This window comes from Corvus cornix, chromosome 1 (assembly GCF_000738735.6).
Source record: "Corvus cornix cornix isolate S_Up_H32 chromosome 1, ASM73873v5, whole genome shotgun sequence".
NCBI classification, from domain to species: domain Eukaryota; kingdom Metazoa; phylum Chordata; class Aves; order Passeriformes; family Corvidae; genus Corvus; species Corvus cornix.
The window spans coordinates 109,443,792-109,464,789 of NC_046332.1; the positions used below are offsets into that span (position 1 = coordinate 109,443,792).

General features: G+C 35.2%; 1 protein-coding gene across 1 annotated transcript in view; it reads right to left on the minus strand.

Moving 5' to 3' along the window:
• CFAP47 (cilia and flagella associated protein 47) overlaps positions 1-20,998 on the minus strand; it is a 278,885-nt gene that overhangs the window by 177,652 nt on the left and 80,235 nt on the right. The window contains exons 34-40 of the mRNA XM_039552038.1: positions 13,820-13,917; positions 12,847-12,963; positions 9,047-9,181; positions 8,418-8,530; positions 5,490-5,640; positions 4,741-4,829; positions 3,304-3,390 (exon numbers count right to left, since the gene is read on the minus strand). Of these exons, the coding sequence (XP_039407972.1) occupies positions 3,304-3,390; positions 4,741-4,829; positions 5,490-5,640; positions 8,418-8,530; positions 9,047-9,181; positions 12,847-12,963; positions 13,820-13,917 (790 nt within the window). The remainder of the gene's footprint in view (positions 1-3,303; positions 3,391-4,740; positions 4,830-5,489; positions 5,641-8,417; positions 8,531-9,046; positions 9,182-12,846; positions 12,964-13,819; positions 13,918-20,998) is intronic.

A 20,998-nucleotide genomic window follows, 5' to 3' on the forward strand; every position in this document is an offset into this window, starting at 1 on the left:
ACCTGAGTTGTCAGATACCTGTTCCAACATAACACCACAAAGCCACTGGGCTTGTCATGTCATCAGGTGTGCCAAAAATCCAGATTAAAAGGAAAATCATCTCTGCAGTCAACACTGGGAGTGTGCATACATCATCATGACATATGAACTATCCCTATGTAACAGTGTGCCTTTACTCTTCAGCCCACGCTCCAAACAAGCCAATAACTGTTTTCCATCCAAAGAATTCTCAGAAAACGAAAATTACTTTCCTTGATATATTTGGAACAGAATTTACTAGATGATCTTTACAGTCCCTTATAGCTCCAGATTTTATATATTACTGAGGGGGGAAAAAAAGTGCCAGACACCACAAGGAAATCTTAAATTCACAGAGCAGCAACTTAATCAAGGAACTTTACAATGTTTAGCAAGCAAACATCTTATTAGAGAGAAGTAATACAACAAACTGCTTAGAAATGCATTGAAAATACCAAAACATTTGAACACAAAATTCACATCTAAGATATTCACCAGTTTTCACACTCTGTGGAACAGTTTGTGATCTCAGAACAAAGAGCAGGATAGAAACTAAAACAGGAGCTGCCCAAAATAGGTACTGAGACTTAGAGTGGATGGATTTCTTTTATATCAAATATTAGCCATAATTGTAATGGTTCCTGATAATATATTTGTAAACTGTATTTTCTGAAACAACAAGTATTAATGCTGTATTTCATAGAGCACAGGGACACAATTTTTAGATCCTATTTTTTTCTTTATTCTTCCAGTAAGTAAATACAGGTATTCTGCATAACATAATGTTTTCCTTGGCACATGAAACAACTTAGAACAAAAGCGTAAGAATAAAATTCAGAAAACTGAAATTCTTTGGAATTCCTGATATTATCTCTAGTTTAAAAAAAAAAAAAGGTAATTAATTTAACAGTAAGAAGCTATAAACAATGCAGAATGTGATTTGAAATTCATTCATTTCATTCATTAACTTTTCCTTTTTTTGGTTTAGATTTTTTTTTTATGTAAAAATATTTATCAACATTCACAGCTTGTTTTGCAAATCAATCTGTGCAATCATGAAACAGCCTTATGGACACTGTACTGCATATGATAATCTGCTTACTCATGGTCTTAGAATAGGACTATTAGTGGAACATTGATATATCTTTACCACTTTCTAGTTTTACAGTAGGAAATCTATGAAGGAAAAGTTAGCTATTAAATGTAACCTTGAGCTTTTATTGTCATTTGATAGTTTTTTTCCTAATGGGTAGAATTTAAAAATACCAACATGCTTGAAAGTTATGGACAGTTTTACATGACACAGAATTTCTGGGCCATGTGGTGTGCTCCTCTGCACCTGGTTTTCCTTCTCCCACAGGGAGCAGACCATGCTGGCACACAGGTGTAGACCAAGGATAATAATTGAAGTGTCAAGGGCTTGGAAAAGCACAGAAAAGTGGATAACTTGAAAACATCTTGGCCTATTATACTTAAAAGAAAAACTATGTCAACTGGATTAATAAAAAATGTACTGTGCTTCTCACCAAACACCATCCAGTTCTCCATGAATAAAGAGATCCTCCCTTCAACCACTGAAGGACATTGGCTACTGTTAGATTTTTGGGCTTAGACAGTGCTGTGCTCCAGCAAGAACATAGTTCCTTGGGGCTCTAGCTCCAGACTGGGACCTTTCCAGTCACACTGTGATGAGCCCATGCCACAGTGACTAAAGACTGGTCTCCTCTCTGGTTTGAATGACACCATTTTGGGTGCCTGTGACACTGCCAGAAGGGAAAGCTGGGAGGTAAAATGGTCACCTGCCAGGCAAAGCTCCCTACAGTGAGGTTTCAAGTGGATCTGACATATCTGGAGGCACAGGATGAGGATGCAGAAGGAGCTCTGAGCCCAGGTGGTCATGCTGGGATGATTAAGTCATCATTTGTATGCCTTGGTCCTGACATCAGTCTCACAGACACAACTAGCCAAAGGGCAAGCACTGATTTTATGGTCGTTTTATGCTTACAGAGCACTTAGAGAAATTGGGCCTCAATTTGTACACGGCATTTTCTGGATGTACCAAAAGAATAAAAATGATTGAGGGCAAAATCTTCTTACTGATCAATTATGAAATATATGTACACTACTTTTTTAACGCAAATCTCAGAAGTTTGTTCCATTCAAGAAAAAAATCTTTTGTAAAGGGGCATTTAAGAGGCTTCTGTTATCATAGATGACAGAAACATCTAAAAATATAGCATATCAGTGCTGGAAATTTCTAAAGACTTAAGATGCCCTGAAATCAATTTCAGTAAGAATGAGATCTGGATGTGTGACTAAAATTACACAATTTATACTGATTGTCTGGGGATAAATTAAGCTGAAATATGCAAGAAGATTAAAAAATCCTTTTCTATTATTATACACTTATTTAATTTTGCAGAAAAAGTAGCATAAATTACACTTTAGAAAACTATTTCCAGTTAAAATATGTGTATATTTTTTCTTAATAATGAAATGTTCAATATTTTTCTGTTTTTTTAATTTTTTTGGTTTTTTTAAAAAAAATTTCAAAAGGATTTGTAAAATAGTCTGAATTTCATGACATGGCTGTGGACCATCCCTATAATTACAATTCAACCTACAGTATTGATGAGGTAGTAGTTTATTATTTCCCAATAATCCTTGAATAAGTGTTTCAGGATTTTGAATGCTTACAGGAGCTTTAAAAATTACATGACCCAAATTGTGGAAAATACTTTAAATTATTAAATAAAGAATTAATGAATAACTAAAGAAGAACTTTTTTTTAAAATCTGTTTATAATTTTTTTGCAGTACTGTCCTGGTTTCAGCTGGGTAGAATTCTTTTAATTTCTTAGGAGCTGGCACAGTGCTCTGTTTTGGAATAGGATGAGAATAATGTTGATAACACACTGATATTTCAGTTGTGCTGAGCAGTGCTTACTCCAAGTCAAGGACTTTCCAGCTTCCCATGCTGTGCCAGGGAGCAGATTCACAAGAAGCCATGAGGAAGCATGGCCAGGATGGCTGAACTGGAGTGGCCAAAGGGACATCACAGAACATCAAGCTCAGCATGAAAACCAAGCAGAGCTGGCCAGGAGAGCCCCCCTCTGCTCAGGAACTGGTTGGGCATCTTCTGTGATATTTCCACATCCTCAACTGTAATTCTTTACAACAGGCAGTACACAGCTATGCACAAAAAGGTAATACTAATAGAACTGTATGATTGTATTATACATTATATCTGATATATTATAATTAGCAATTGTTATCTGGAACTTACCTAAACTTTTGCTCTTGCCTTACTTGCCTGGCTTGACATATTTTCCCTGGGTGCACCAAATAGTGTGTGGATTCCAGCAAAATTACCCTGGAGTATGACAAGCACACATAATGACTGCATTGTTAACTTGCAGAATGAAGAGGAAACTCCATTTATTCTAACTTTTAAATGCAGGCTCAGTAAAAACAGCTTATTATTTTCAATTAAAGATGCTTTAAAACTACTTGTGGTTTAACCCCAGCTTTTCTGTAAAAGATCTTCTCCCTTGATATCAAACTAGCATTTCTTAGTGTTATTTGCAAGTAAACAATATACCCCCTGATGAAAAACTAGATTGTTCAAAACACTGGAAGCATGATACAAAGAATTTTATTTTTAGATTACTGGTTCAAGTGTTGCCCAAATTGATAATGCCTTAACGTAGCTGTCAAGTAGCTTTTGAATGATATAAAACTTAATTACATAAAACTAAATTCTTCATAAAACATTCTAAAATTCTATATAAAGCTATCATCACTTCATTGATAATTCCAAGAGAGTTATTCAAATCATAGGATTGATTCAGTCTCACTAACCACCTCAAGAACTTCAAAATAAAAAGACAGAAGCTAATTAAACTCATATGATTCCGACACACAAGGCTTGTGCCAGAGGACATTGCTGCAGCAGTGGAAACAGCCCTGTTACAGGATTGTTATTGTTCTTGTTCTTGTTGTTATTTGTATATACCAGTCCTGTTCTGCAGGGGAAAGAGAAATTTAATTTGCAGCTTCTGCAACATGTATATTCATGTTGCAGGAAAAAAAAAAAGCTGAAAATATTATGAAAGATGGTTCTTGCAAATAAATGAATGCGATGAACCAATGCTTAGTTCTACAGACTAAAGACAAAATATGGAGTCAGATCACTTAAAGATCATTTTAAAGGGTACAACAATCGATTTCCTTTGTATTAAGGAAAGCAACATTTATAACTCTGCAGTTGTTGCAGCTATGATGAATACAAATTAAAAATTAGACTAACTGATAATGATGCAAGCCCGAAGGCAAAAGCAATTTTTCTTTTGCATGCTTAATAACTTAAACAGCAGGATAAAGCAGATTGGGGAAAAAATAACCACTTATTAATTAACATGGCTTGTTTCTCTTTGTAATTCTGCTGGACCTCAGCCAAACACAAAAATACAAGCAAGGTTCATGAACTCTGTTTGATTAAAGCTCCAGCTTTACTGCTTACATTGAGAAGGATTTCAATTAAGGCTTATTTATCTTCTTTATTCATTACGATAGCTTCCACTTCATAGTGCTTGTAACAATTTTGGGAATGTAAATCCCTATTATTTAATCTCCAGGTTTTACATTTTTAAGAAGAAAATTATGGAAAAGAGTGGATAAAACAGCATGATCATTAAAGACTTGTCTTTACAGCACTGTCTACCTGAATATGCCATCAGTTTTGAAGGGATTAGTAACATTTAGGTTAAATTTCTTCAGCTCATAACATGGGGATTTGCACTTTACCATATCCTAAAAGAGAACAAAACACACAAGGCCAAGAATCAAGTTATCATCATTTTTTCCTTCTTATCTTTACATGTCCTCTATTTTTATTCTTGCCACAACCTTCCCTTCTAACAGAGTCAGAGGGGCTAAAAAAACAAGGATCACCTAAGCCCCATCTAAGTCCGGATGTGCTCAATGACTGTGGATTACAAACATGGGCCTACCTGCCCTGACTGGGACATATCTGACAACTACAGAGTCTCTGTGGTTAAAAAGCACAAATAAATTCAGAAACATCTAACAAAAGCTTGTGGTCCATCTACATGTGACATCTGAAATCACTAGGATGAAGCAGATCAGCACCTCCATAACAGAATTTCCAATAACATTCATATGCTGAAAGGGCTCCAGATTTCTTTTCAGAGCAATCAGTGCAAATGTTTACAATTTATTCAGGATCCAAATGTGATTTATGTCCTTAGGAATCTTACATATTCCTCTATGTTTTTTCCTGAATGTACATAATCTAATATTGGAAATCTGAAAATTCACAGTTCAAAGGCTAATGCAGATGGTAACTCGTATTTTCATTCCTATCTCAGTTCCCTTTTGCTTGATATAATGTACGGAATAATTTTTTTTTTTTTTTTTGTGACAATGTTAATCATACACACATAAACTTACAATAGGCTCAATATTCTTAACTTCAGATTTCAGGGAGAATGTCAGTGTGGCACCATCTACTCCATCAACTTTATTTGAGATCAGTATCAACACTGCTTCAGCAGGGTGCAGGAAACGAACTGTGAATTCCACATTTACAAAGCCTTGCTTCCTATGAAAAAAAAAAGCACAAAACTGGGACTCAAATTACTCAGAAATGTAATTTCAGGAGCACATTTCAGAGTCTTTTTAAGGGAAGGGTCCTAGAAAAGACAGTAATTTGTTTCTTCTGAAGTACTTTGTTTTATATTCTTCCGCCTAAGAGTACCTTGAAACATTCCTATCAAAGAACTATATAGATAAAGAGCACAACTGAATCCTTATTGCTTTTTACATCAGCACATAGCTCAATTTTTCTTCCCACACACACTAGCACAGGAAGTTCCCTTTCGTTAAAGTATCACCCTAAGCTAACAACTGATCCAATTTATGCTCCTCTATTTGAATAGGTTTTTCTGAGTTAAGCAGTCAGACATCCTGTTAGGCATTTTGCAGGGCAGATCTAGATAGTCTTAATCAAATTATCATTGAAGAGTGAGAAAGAAATTGGTTAAAAAACCCTTCAGAATAATTAGTAAAGCTGAGTTACTAAGAGGCAGAAAAAACAAAGTTCTCCTGTACAAGCAACAGCTTCTCTCTAATAGGAAAACTGGAGAAGATCACACAGAATGAGAGTTTAGACTAGGTACAAATTTAGACTTTATTTGCATCAGTCCTTCAATGAAGCAAGAACAAGAAGCTCTCACTTCGAAGGTCTCAAAATTTCTCTCTGAATTTGAGATTAGTCTTAAGAAGGCAGGAAGTCTCAGATTGTCAGCTCTGAATATTGATGATGAAATCCTGGAAGTTCTGCAAACCTGGCTCTTACAGCTTTCACGTTCCTACTGCAGAGCCCCCAGACAGTACCATTTATGACACTGAAGAGTTGCTGAACCCCAGAGTCGGAGGCTCCTAGATTACCTCACCATTCAAAATGTCTGGAAAAAACATGCTGTGATGCAGGCACCCAGAGGAATAAACTGCCTGAGACATACACTCCCAAAGCCACCTTAAGGATCAAGTTTTAAGAAGTCTGCTCTGGTCACAAACAGGAACAGGCAACGGCAGCATACAGAACTTTCTGGCTGATTTTTGCCCTCTGACTCATGCAACAGCTGAGAATTTGGATTTGAACTGTTGCCTTTTGTGGCAAAACCAAATGTTGCTTAGTTTCATCTATTAATCTGTGTTTTGGTCAATTTAAAGTGAGGGAAAATTCATCTTACAGAATTGTTCTATAATCTTGGGGTTTTATGCTATTCCTGTTGTGAACTGCAAGTCTACATGGCACAGTGCAGTGCCCTGGAGAGTGGGAATCTCAGATCAAGAATTAATGATGCCATATGCAATACATGAAACTCAGTTACACTGAGAATGTTACTCACATTACTATAATTTCCAAACACACCTACATCATGATCTAACATATAGAACCTGCAAGGCTCCCACAAATCTCTTCAATTCTTGGAGTTTTTAAACACTTGCAGGAGAATATTAAGAAAGCTATTAATTACAAAGAACCTATTTTTCATCTAGTGATCATGACATTATAATAAACTTGGCAGAGGTTACCGTGCATGACTGGCATTTCCACAGGTTTTTATTTCTATGCAAGTTTTCAAATATTTTTTGCTATGTATAATGCCAAGCAGCGCAAAAACAAGGCCATGCACATTTTCTTCTGTCTTGATTTTGCTTTGTGGTTTGTTTTGGGTGTTTTTTAAAGGTGAAGTGAAAAATAGCCATGGTATTGACCTTTCATAGAAACACATGATATTTTCCAGGATTGAATTTATATAATAACTCTTATTTGAAGTAATTGCAACGAAAACAGAATCAAATCAGCCTCACAGCTTGCTGAAAACATAGCATTATTTGTTGTTCCCTTTGCATATATTTATAATAGGCTTGTAATTTAATACTGACATATTGATGGCCCTTAAAGAGCACTGTATTTATGTTGAGTCTTCTTGAATTTGACCATCTATATTTGATTTCTTTTTCTCCTTCACAGTTTATTTTCATACAAATGTTGACCTTTTTTTTCCTTCTTACAATCTCTAATCCATTTTATCTGTAAATGAATATCTTGCAGATAAACTTAAAAACTGTTAACTGACAGCCAGAGACACCACTATATCCCTCTTGTCTTCTCTAGTTAAACATGGATTAATGAAATTCCTGTATTTATTCAAAAATCTGCATGGCATAGAAAGAACAAAATGTACTAAGTGAACAAAAACAAAGAGATGGTGATATGCCGTGAGTATTTCTGCTACCAGAAATGATATCCTAATGCTTTCCCAAAATTAAATCTCTCTCAAATCCTTAGATAGCTCTCAGACATGTAAGATGAACAAATAACTACACCACATCCATCTTAGTGGGGAGGAAGGATAGGGGCAAAATGATGCAATGTAGTACTACTCAAACCTCTGTCATGGTCTCTTTAACTCCCACTCATGCTTAAATTAAGAATTAGAACCAAAATTTGAGACCTCAGAAGAAAAAAATTTACCTGCTCATGTTTCTACCATGCGTTGATTTACAAAATGTGAATCAAGTTTTGATACATTGGAAAAAAAATACACGTATTGGAGACAGATGACTCCTGTAATGATCTGAAGGCTTCTATATTACTCTTAAAGCTCTATTGAGCTCAACTTCAAGAGTCCCACTGAAATATTACTCTAGATTTGTTCCAGGTTAAGGAGAAAAGCCTGACCCTTATATCGACTAATTTTGCCCTGTCTGCAGTTGAACACATTTCTAGTGTTCCACCACTCTTAAAAAAGTAGGTTTCTATTTCTGTAATGCTACAAATAATAATACTAACATGTCATTACTTACATAGGGGAAATGGTAACAGTGCTTCCTTTAGGTAAAGAGAAATTTCCAGCATCTCTTCCCACAAGAATAGCGTTGTACACCAAATTATTACTGCTTGGGTTTTTCAGGCGCACCTATCACAACAAAAACAACATCAGCCTATTTTTACTCCTTTTTTAGACCATAAAAGGTGTGTTCTGCAGGTAAGTTCCAAAATACTAACTAAGGATATCACAAAATAAGAAAGTACTTCAAGTAACTGGGTAGATAATTTTCCTTCCTAAGGAGTGTAGATTTCCCACAGACTATCCCACCTAAACTTTTGACAGTACTCTATTTGCAGTATACACTGCACTCCTATGCCTGTGAGTCTCTTATTCCTCTCTTTGATCTCAGATTTGTAAAATTTGTAGATTTTTTCATATGCTTACAAGCATAGGGAAAAAACAGTAGCAGAAGTGAAATCCCAAGACTGAAGAGAATAAAAACAGAAAATGCACACTTTCATCTTCTATATTTACTAGCCAAATGACACGAAATCTACTCATTCTTTGTTGTAGCTCATACATAATATAAACACATATATACATATATACAAACAGAGTTTTAACCTTGCATTACTACAAATCTAAACTCAATGGTATCAATACCTGTTTAACCACAGTTGTGTGGAGAGTGCCTGTAAACTCTATAGTGTTCTTGGGTAAGTAGAGAGGGAGATTGTCATACAGGTGGACACACAAAATAAGCATCACGACAGGGTTTGGATCACAGATATCAGTGGCCTAATATTGAAAACAAGAAAAATAACCAGATATTCAGTTAATATTTTGCCTGTATAGTCTAAAGAGAGGAAGAAGAACAAAAAAATTTTGAGTAATTCTTATCACACAAATAATTTCAATCTAACCTGTAATAACTGGATTATTCTCATGGCTAATATGAATAGGAATCTTGTCACTGCACAAAAAAAATCCCTGATTAATGAAAACCACTGACACGCTCTGGTGATAAACTCAGGGTAAAAATTAAGCCAAACTTTTTTCCCCCAATGTTCAGCAGAAACAAATGCTAATTTTATTAAATGCAGTGTAAAAGAAAAAGCAAGGAAAATTTACTATCTGGAAAAACATATGTCCTTACTATTTAAAAAAAACCCAACTTTTAGTTTATGAAGAATACCATCCCAAATACTCCTACATACAGCTTTGCAACTGTTTATGGAGACAATGACACTTTCCAAATAACAAAGATACAGTTGTATTTATTTGGGATACTAAATTGCTTTACAAAAAGTATCCAGTATTCCTGCATCTTAAATATTTGATTTACAGAAATTGAGTGGCAGCTGCAAAATGTGTCAAACTTTAGTTCTCATCAATTCTGGTAAATCAGCTGAAGAGAATGGCAGAATTATTTTCCACAAAGACTGAAAAAGGAAGAAAAAACTTTCACTCTTCTGGACTGTCTTTAGTGTGCAAGAGAGATGTATAGACATTTATAGAATCTCGACTATCGGGGTAAATTTTTATCTTCAAGTCAAAGTTTATTTAAAGTTTTCAAGGTAAAGTTCTCTTGCCCCATGCCCAACCAAGCAGCTCATCCTACTCCCAGCAGTTCTCACACAGCTCCTCCTCTAACCTTCCAAGAGAGTGAGTACATAACTGGGCACTGATGTGAAGTTTCCCTGCAACTCTCCATGGTTTCCTAGATAATGTTTGTCCTTGTAATTCTTAAGATTAATTTCATATACTCTTCATGCACTGATGTAATTATATGTCTCATCTCATATTTCTGTTTAATTCCATCACCACTGGCTGAAGATTTGAACTTCAGGATGCATTTACTATGCAAAGTAAAAAAGCTTCTTTGTGCCAAAAGCTTTAAATCTGAAGTCTGAAAAGTATTCTGATTTTTCCATTCACTTATCTCAGTAATGGCTATTGAATGTAAACAATTATTCCAATATAGCTGTGGTTTTACACCTCTACTTTTCACTCCTCCTGCATTTTCATTTAAGATAGCAAAGATGCCAGAGTAGATTATCTGTTGAAGACTAACTTTCTATTGCCACCCACTTCTTCCTACCCATTTCCACTTAGATCAGAATTTATTTCCTCAGAAAATACTATTCTATCCTGTGATGAATTCATAAAACTCAATTTGTGACATTTATCTACTAGTGCAAGAACTAAATTTTTAGTAAATAAATAAATTTGTGTATTTCCTAACAAGATTTATCAGAAAATTCACACTCAGTAAACATTACTTGCTTTAAAAAATATGTGTTTGCAAGCAATAGCAATAATTATGAATAAATAATAGTAAAATAATAGAGTCTGAAACAAATTTCCTCTACGGGCTATTCCCAATCACTGCACCTTCCATACCTAATCTATCATCTTTGTCTCCCACATTCCCTCCATGTTGCTGCTCTCCACCATCCTATCTCTCAATATTTTATTTTGGGCTTCCAACTGGATCTTCTTCAAATCAAAGCATTTTAAAACTTTAAAATATCAGACACGAATAAAAACCACTAATACTCTAGGGTTGAGTTGTCAGTCATGATTAGAAAGTGGAAACAAATAATCTCCTGCCCAGAGCACTCCATCTTAAATCTACACCTTAATCCTTAAAGGGATTTTAAAGCCTTGAACTCCATTAAAGTTGTCATTTAAACCTGAAGCCAAAGACTTCCAGACAGTGGAACTTCTTTATTATTACAGAATCTTAGATTTTTAGATTGAAAATGCCAGCTGTTGCAGATCTAACACATCTCAGCTTGTGCTGTTAATTAATGCAAAGCTGTCCTGATAGTTCAGAAGCAGTGACTGCCTGAGTCAAGAACTTTTCCAATGCTATTGGAACACTTTTGCCTGTCAAATTTCAGAGACAAGACTATCAGAAAATTCCCAAATTAAGAGAGTTCAGCAAAAGGATTCATGTGCTTCGCTACTTTTATCACTGACGAACAAGATAGTTCAGAAGTTTCTACAATAGTCTTAGAAAAGTACATATGAATTTCAATGAATCTATGTAAAATGTACCCTTAGAACTAAAATACAGACCTTGAAGATCCAAGGTCTGTTCCTTTTTCTAGTACTGACTGATTGCATACCTTTGTTTAAGTTGTTAGTCTGCACAGAGGTGGATTTTCCCATCTATTGTAGACAATTTAGTCTTAAAATCAGCACATTAAGGAGAATATCCTAGAATTCTGCTTCCATATCTAATGTGTTCAACACCTTTTCCTTATCTGGCATGCAGCCTCTGCCTTCATGTGCTGAACTGCCTGGTTTTTTTAATAAAAGCAGAGGCAGAATACGCCTTTGTTTTGACAAAAAGATTACTTTTTTGCTTCCTGTCAGTCACAAGTATGGGAAGCAGTAGATTTTCTTTGTTTAGCCTGTCATAGCCAAGTCATTTCTAACAGTGTGATCTCTATCAGGAGGTGACATCATGACAGTAGCTGATACAAATGAAAATAGCAGAGTTAATTTTTCCCTGTAATAACACAACCAAATGGAAAGGGGAAAAAAAGTTGTAATTGAGCTTCTTTTTATACTCCTTTGTGCACACAAACAAGCTCTACCTCTGATTCTTAATGCCATTAATTCCTTTGGAAAGTTTCATCATACACTTTCAAATACTGTGTCTATTCTACTGAATCTTCTGCTCTTCCAGCCAGCCCAATATGCTCCCAGAGATAAAAATAACTCACAAATGGGCAGTTAAAGAAATGCAGATTAGGAGCAGGAGAAAACTGGATTTCGGGACAACAAAAAGAACAAAGGAACAATAGCTAACCTATGTAAGGCCACCATTTAAAAAAATTTGGAGCCATAGGTCAATAAAAACCACAAAGATGTAAAGCATGTTTACATAAAAGAGATCCCAAGCAGATCCTTGATGGAAAAAATTATCAACAACATTGTATTCCTTCTCAAAAAAAGGACAGCAGAAGCTATTCTCACCAGCATGCAAAGCTGCTGACTACTGTGTGCATCAAACCTGGCCTCTCATGGGCCTTCAGGGTTAGATGCATATAACTGTCACCAGACATTCATACAATATTTTTCACTTCTTTTTATGGTTAAGTGCATGATGTTTTTCTTAAACATATTTTTCTAAATTGCCTTCTAATACCAATAATTAATTCCATTTGAGTTTTCACTGTGTGATTTAGGATGCTAAAATCTGAACTGAATTAATTTATTTTCAGCTAGTTGTGCATGTGCGATTCTACAAAGCAAGGAATTATGGAAATTACTTCTAATTAAGTCTATTCATATGAAGCAGTATTTTGGTTTCCATCATACAGTAGCACATCATGAAACAAAACTGTTTTACTACAATCTCACCTTAATTTGTTGTGCAACACTACTATACAAAAAGCAAAAATAAAAATATTAATGTCTATAAGGGCTGCAAGCATAAAATCATCTACCTTTATGTCCATATCCAGATTGATAGCGTGCAGAGCTTTCACAAGTATCAAAGAGTTGTGCAGAAACTGTTCATGAGTTCTTGGATCAGTATACATCTTTATGAAGTGAGTGGGAATCTAGACAAGACAGAGAAATCAAACTCAACCTTCCACTAGGCAAAATTACTGATTTTGTATTTTTGCTCATTCAGCAATCAATAAGATCTAAATTTTGAACCGAAATTCCCTGTTAAGAATAAACCCAGTAAAAAGAAAAATTAACACTGAAATAATCCCCCATTACTAATACTGAAGTAATCCCCCATGACTTGCTAAATGTTGGGGTGAGGCTTTTTTCTGTTTAAAAATCACATTTTTAAAGAGCTGCTGTTAAGGAAACTTCCCTGTCCAACCACCCAGGAGCCACTGGCAGCCACCTGAGCTGGGACTGAAGGCCCCTTGCAGTGGGAGGATGTGAGTGATGGATGCCCTGCTTGACTTCCTACATACCCCACTCTCACACTCTCAGACAAGGTTTCCATACTGGTTCGACCCCAGGTTTCCCACAGCAGAGTCTCAGTGTCTGGATCCTTAAAATAATTTAATCTTGGTGCAATAACAGAAGAACACCTCGAGCTGCTGCCTCTGAAGAGGGACTCTGCGCAAAGGAAACCCTGGGCTTCTACACACCCTGGGTCTAAGTGTGTGAAAGTCTGGGGACTTCCTGCTGGGTCCTTGACTCCTGCTGTGTCTCTCTGATCACCTGGCTGTGTCACAGATCCCCAGAACCTTTGCTATGTAAAGGGTCAGTGCCAGGTCTCTTTCCTCGGGCTCCCACCACCCAGAGCTTCACCTGCAGCTCACACCACAGCTGCACCCCGAGCTCCCTGCACTCAATGCACTCTTCAACACTGCAAGGGAAAATAAGGCCTGAACAAACCCACTAAAATTAATAAATTGTATAAAACTTACACAATATTAAAAACCTTCTTACCAGATATGGACAATAAGCTGCTATCTGTGCTGCCAATACCAGACCATCTAGAAGATCTTGGTCAAAATTCACTATCCATCTCATGGGTGGTATTCCACCTGATTAAAACACAAAGAAGATTAATGAGACTCTCTTCTCCCCAAGATGCCTGTTTTGTTCTAGATGGATATGACAACTATCTGAAATCACTGAGTAGGGGAAAACAGAGAAAGGAAACATCCATTCACATGTAGAATTTCACGAGCATATTTCTATTTCAGAGCTGTTGCTGAAAACATGAAAAATCTCATCTAGAATATTGTAACTATTATTTACTCTGCTGCAGCATGCAAGGCTATTCATCACAGAAGAATGGAAAGCACATAATCTAAACCTCATAGATTAGGAGCATAGAAGTGTAAACTTTTTATTTCTATAGGCCTAACATTAATAGAGCTACTGAAACTCATGAAAATATGCAGAAATCCTTTGAAGTTGAAATGCTTAAGGCAGAAAAAGGAAATGTTATTGATTTTCTTTAAGGTCATATTAAATTATTTGGCATTAATGCAATATAAATGAGAGCTAACGGCTTAATTGTTATAGCACAATCACCACTTCTACAACTGCTGCAAACCCCAATGCCTCAGATCGTTAGATAATCTTTTATATTTCTAATGTTTTTATCAAAATAAAACTGATTATTAAGAAATTGAATGCAGTATATTTATAGTTTCTTGTTTGAAGCACCCAAATCTTATATTTAACACAGCATTTACATAACTTTACTGTCTCAGGTCCAAGCTCCCAAATTTAGGAAACACTTTGGGTTTCAGCCACTGGCAAGGTTTTCAGATAGACTGGGATCAAGCTTTCTGATGTGGAACAAATTATATAGGCTTCATTTCACTATTACACTCAAAAAATTAGTTCAACCTACAACAAACCTCAGTACCAGATCTTAAGCAAAATCTATCTGTCACTTTTCAGAAAAAGAACAGACATTTATAGACTACAGCTGACTCATCATCAGAAAAACTTAAATGCCCATCATGTCACATCAACTTGCAGATACTTCAGCATATTCATACTGCTTTAGTAAGAAACAACAGGAGCAGATGCTGCACAAGCTCAGAAATAAAAATCTGTAGATCCATCTGAGCTTAACTATTTGGCATTGGTAATGATTTTAGTTTGCCACTGCTTCAGTGTGGTGATGTTTAGGCTTGGCCCAAAATCCCTTACTTTTTCCTATTCATGTAGTGAATCAATTTATGTAATATTATTCTAAAGATTCGTTAAATACATTTTCAATAAAAAACAACCAACAGTATTTAAAGGAGTATTTGCATGAATATTTCATTTTCTTTAAGTTTTCAAATCAAAATTAAAACACGCATTAATCTCACTGTCTCAAAGTTATTTTTTCCTTATTGTTTAACTGAATGAACTTTCTCAAGCAGAAAGCTCAACTTTAAACTCTTGAAAACTCCATATTGGGAATACCGACGAAGTCTGACTGGATATATAACATCTTCCTGTTACCTATGACAGGAAGACATTACAGTAAATATGGACTTCAACATCTAAATTGTAACAGTATTAATTTTAACTAAATTCAGACATCCATTTTACAAATATCTACAGGAGGAAACATTAATTTCATCCCATCTTATTGGTAATCTGCTTGCAGTTATTTAAAAAATATTTAATGTAGTCACTGCAAAAACAAGTACTTTAAAAATAGCAAAATACATTTTTGAAAGTTTACTTTCTTCCTAAAAAGCCAGTCCTTCTAACATAAATTCATCATATTATTGATCATATTTGGACCTATAAAAACCAAGAAACTGTCTTCTTTTTTTATTAATAGAGTTCAGACTCACTCTCAGCACACAATATTGGTATTTTTAATAAATCACCATTTTCAAATTTTTATGTTTAACTTTTAAAGATTAACTATTTCCGCTTTATAAGGTCTGATATTGAATTATTCCTCTGGTTAGTAATCTAGGTTGATTTGCTGAGCCAGGTTATGGAAACTCATTAAACCATATGCTTTGATCTAAAAAAGTAACTTTATTTTTTATCCTACTTTATATTTCACTTTAAATATACTATTTGCTGCTTTTAGTCTTCTTGTGGGAATATTACTTGAGCATGCTTAAGCAGCAGCAGTTGTGCCTATATCACAGAATCACAGAATGGTTTGGGTTGGAAGGGACATTAAAGATCATCAAGCTCCAAACCCCTGCCATGGCCAGGGGCACCATACACAGCATTTTTGTACTTTGTTGTGTGCTCACTAATCCTTGCTTTCATGCTTGTAGAATTGTCTGTGCACCAACAAAGTAGCTGGGGAACAAAGCTGGCTTAAAAAGAAAAAGCAAAAAAATAATTTACAGTTTAATCTAGATGACCCAATCCAGTTTTTCCATGCAGCCACATAAATGTGCCAGTGGAAATGAAACACCATACGACTATTTTTAAAAACCATTCGTTGAACTACAGCCTTACAGTTCTGTAAATGAGAGCATAAAGAAAAAAAAAATATTAAGTGAAATATTTTTGCATCTTAGCTAATGAAATACTTCTAAAATTTTATTTGTTTTTCAGTTAATCCTTCTACTATCAATCAACCTACTTAAAGGATTGTGAATAAATTAGTCAGAAAACACAATGTATTTTTCCTAATTACATCAAATCTAGCAGAACATCTGCCAGCTAACCACTTTACAGTAATTAAGTATTTAAATAGAATTAGTCAATTTTAGTAGAAATAAACAATGGAAATCAAAATTATTACTCAGGATACCTCTAAGCATGTAAATATATTGAATTTCATTTGTACTGGCATTTCTTGCAAAAAAAAAAAATCACTAGTGGAGCTTTAAGATAAAGATTTTCAGCCAATGCCATTTCAAAAACCTGATCAAAAATAGTTTAAAACATGAATGCTAACAGGTATCAAAGAACTCTGTGTGACTGGGGGCAGGGGGAGAGAAAATTGTCCAAACTTTAACTTCTGAATTGAGACACATTCCTGCTACCTGCTAGCTGCATCCCAAAAGGGCTGGCTGAAAATTTTGGTAACACCAAGACTAAAATGGCACATTCTAAACTCTCCCATTAATGAAGAGGAGTGAGACAGAAGCCCCAATAAGGCTGATAATGAACAGCGCTCTGCATAGAGACTAATGAGATTGGGAAAACTGGGGACTTGGAGTTATGAAAAGAAGAAGAGGCAAAAAAGAAGCATTCCCAAAAAGAACCAGTGATCTTGAAGAGACAACAGGGGAGTAGAAAGAAGGTGAAAAAAATTCATAATTGGAGGAAAGATTTTCGAAGTGGAAGAAGATTCTGAAGACCAGAGAGATGCACAGAGACAAAAGCCAAAGGACGTCCAGGGATTTTGGAGGGACATGAGATTGGTGTCTATGAGCAGCAGCACAGCAGGAACTGACACAACTTTTCCCTGATGTTCCAGTGGCCTCCCTGACACAGAGGGAATTTGAGACCTTGTGAAAAAATTGTTGAGTGCTGTGGGAAGCAACTGGATGTGTGAAATTATCAAACAGGGCAAGAGCTGGTTCTGCAACAAATCCAGGCTCCAGATCCCCCACAGGATGTTTTGTGCTCTGTCTCACCCATGACAAGAGGTGAAAATACTTTATAAAAGAAAATAACTAAGCAGGGTTAGCTTGGAGTGGATGTGCAGCCACTTAAGAGTGCACTCAAACATTTCTTATGGGTATGGAAACCTAAAAATACACTGCAAAAGGTCTCTGCAAGGGATCTAAAATGAGAGTAGTTCTGTTTCACTCGTTGATTCCATTCAGCACTGCAGGAAGTAACATGCATAGTCAATTCAGCGATTTGGGACCAACTTAACTCTTGAATGTATTTACTTTTAATAGTTGGGGGTGATTTTTTTAACTTGTAATGGTATCATGTTGCATGCATGTAACAAGCATAACAGTAACCAAGTGTAACAGCATTGTCTCCATCTTTCTTGTGACAGGTTAAGCCTGCCCTTGAAGACACACTGCTTGCTTCACTCATGAAGCATTTCTACATAGAAGCAGCAAAGTTTTGCCATGGCACTAATTTTTCACCACCTTTTTAAAAAAAATTTGTTTTAAAATAAGTCCAGCTCCATTGAGTTTTTAAAAATTTGATGTTCTTACTCTGATGAATCAATAGAAAGTCTACAAAATTTTGCAATGCTTTTTTTTTGCCATAATCTATTTTTCACAAAAATATTTAAGTGTTTATTTATTATTAGATTTGAAGCCTCAAGAGTTTTTTGCAGGATATGAAAACTATCCTCCAAATGGAGATAATCAAGGGAATACTTCCAGCAATTCTACACAAAAATGACAAATCACTTATTTGTTGGCAGAATACCAAGCAACACTCAGCACAAACTCCTCTAGGTCAAATTTTGTTTATTTCTTTGACAAGTAAATGATACAACGGACCAAGGAAAAATACCATACATTTTAACTTCAGCAAGATTTTGATTACATTCTCTGTCACAGAAGAGCAACAAAAACGTATTCTAGGAAAAAGATCCTGTAAAGTGAAGCACAAACTTCACTGAAAAACAGTAATCCTAACTGCTATCAGCTGTCCACAAAAAAAAAAAAAATCCTAGATTGTGTATTTTCCAATCTTTTCATATGCAATTTTTCAAAATTGCACAAAATGATCTTACTCCCATCTGGAGATAATATAAAACAGGTTAAAGAATTGGCTTTGGGAAGAAAAATTGGTTGCAAGTATTCATTAGGAAAGGACTATAATTTAAGCTCTTGAGCAACTGGAGTAATGATCTGAAACAAATGGGATGAAATCCAATAATGATGTTTGCAGCATATTACAATTAATTAAGAATAATTCATTACGCAAGTGCTAGATGGAAAATTGGATAGAGAGAATTTCTCCAGAAAAGAACCTGGAGAAAACAGTAAATCTAATACTGTGGTAGAAAAAGCAAACACTGTGCTAGCATGCATTAACAGGAGAGTTCCATCTTAAGTATGTAGACGGATCTTTTCACTTCTAGTTCTAGTAAAGTCTCACCTGGTATAGAAACCAGCAATGGGCACCAAACTTCAAGAGAAGGAGCAACTAAAAGGGTTTACAACAAAAAACCCTGAGCTGAGTACACTGAAGGACTGAAAGAATGAAAATGTTTTGCCAAGAACGGGAGAGAAAGAAACTAAAGAAGATAACAATCTGCAAATATGTATAAAGTTACTAGAAAAGAAAAGATTCATTACACACCATATTTCAAATGAGAAAGGATGGGTTTAACCCAAAATTTCCCCTGCTAGAGTTTATGTTAGACAATAGGAAACTCTTTCAAATAGAAATGAGTGGGAAATTCTGGCAGCTACTGCCTTAATTGGATTGTGGAATATCCTTTTTCAGAGATTTTTGTAACAGCCTAGGAAAATACCTGTTTAGTACACTACAGGTATGTTCAGATTAGTCCTTGTACATGAGAATAAAGTGATTATTTCTGGTCTCATTCTCCATTTCTGGGATTTACTGTGGGGTTTTTTTAAGTTTCACTTTTATTAACTGATCCATTATCTGGATAAGCAGAAGTATGATGTATTGGAAGGATCTGGATAAGAAGACCATGCACAATAAAAAAAATTGGTCTTATACCAAGGATTAAAACAGTTAAAGGATCAAATTTAGTTTAATCTACTAAATTTAAGAGCTGTTTTATATAAAAAAGTAAGAACAGCAATAAATCTTTAAATAAAGTATTGTATTTCTTATGAAGCTTGTTCTGCTGTTTTCACAAATATTAAAACATTTGAATTCTTGCCATCACTTGAAAAATCCTTATATCTAAGGAGGCACAAGAGATACCAATGAGAAATCTTCTGTTACATAGCCACAAGCAATTTTTTCAAATTCTGAGTTACTGGAAAACAGAGGAAAAATAATATACAGAGCTAGGCTACTATTGTATGAGAGTTTTCAAATAAACCAAATACATTCACCCAAAATCTTGAAACTGATGGCCTTTTGTGATTAAAGGTATGAAATAGGGCTTTATGAGAAATTAATAAATTAGACTACATTACTAAGAGTAGCAATTGAATGGTGATAGGACAGCAGTCTGTGTAAGTAGGTATGACACCAAGGGTAGGAACTAGATGCTGTTCTAGTGGAATACACAAATTTGTCAGCAAAGGAAGAACCAAGTTTTGGATTAAGCAGAAAACTCAAAACAAAGTATTTTACACAGAATAGAGACTCTAAATTTACTGACTGCTTCAGAATATTGTGATACTACAAGTCTGCAAAGGTTGAAAATAGAATTCAATTCGGAGAATGGAAATCTAGTACAGCATTACAGGAGTGCCACCTCCCTCTGAAGGAGTCTTGAATTTCAAAGCTGGAAGTCTCAGAGTATGTATAAAGCATTTCTGTACACTTGCACTGTTACTCATCTCTAAGCAAATTCTGTTGAAGGTAGAATACTGAGCTAGACTGACCTTTAATACATCACAGTACATCCTTTTAATGTAAACTAGGGCAGTAATAATGGCTTATATTATTATACAGCAAATTCTTACTCTGGAATCTGAAAATCTTTGGAAGTGGAACTAATCTATAGCTATAATAACATCTATAGTCCTGTTTCAGTACCTCAAATCTGGCACTGAACAATACAAACATTTACAGAAGAAATATGTAGCAATAACCTTTCCTGTACATGCTCACATTAAAACCAGGACAAGCTTTGAAATGTTACTGAAGTATACAATCCAGAGCATAAGAAAGATGAGAGGAAATATGCCTTTGAGTATTTTTTGAAAAGGCTATTATTTATTATTTAAAATTTAAGATGAACAGATTGATAACGCATCTGCCTTCAGAACAGACAGCATGTGTATCTACAATTATCTTAACATGGAAAACAAGTCTAATTTTATTAGAGATGAAAGAAAAATTACAGTTCCTACTTCAGGCAGGATGCTACAACTCTTGCTCATAAAAACTGATAATTATTCATCTAAGAACTCTTGAAATATCACTGACAGATCAACTTAATACCACTGTCAATTCATAATTCTGAGCAGAAAAGTTCAAAAAGCACCACATGGGGCAATAACAGAAAAACAGAGATGCTGGGGATATGTTTCATTTATTCCCATCTGTTGCAGAACACTT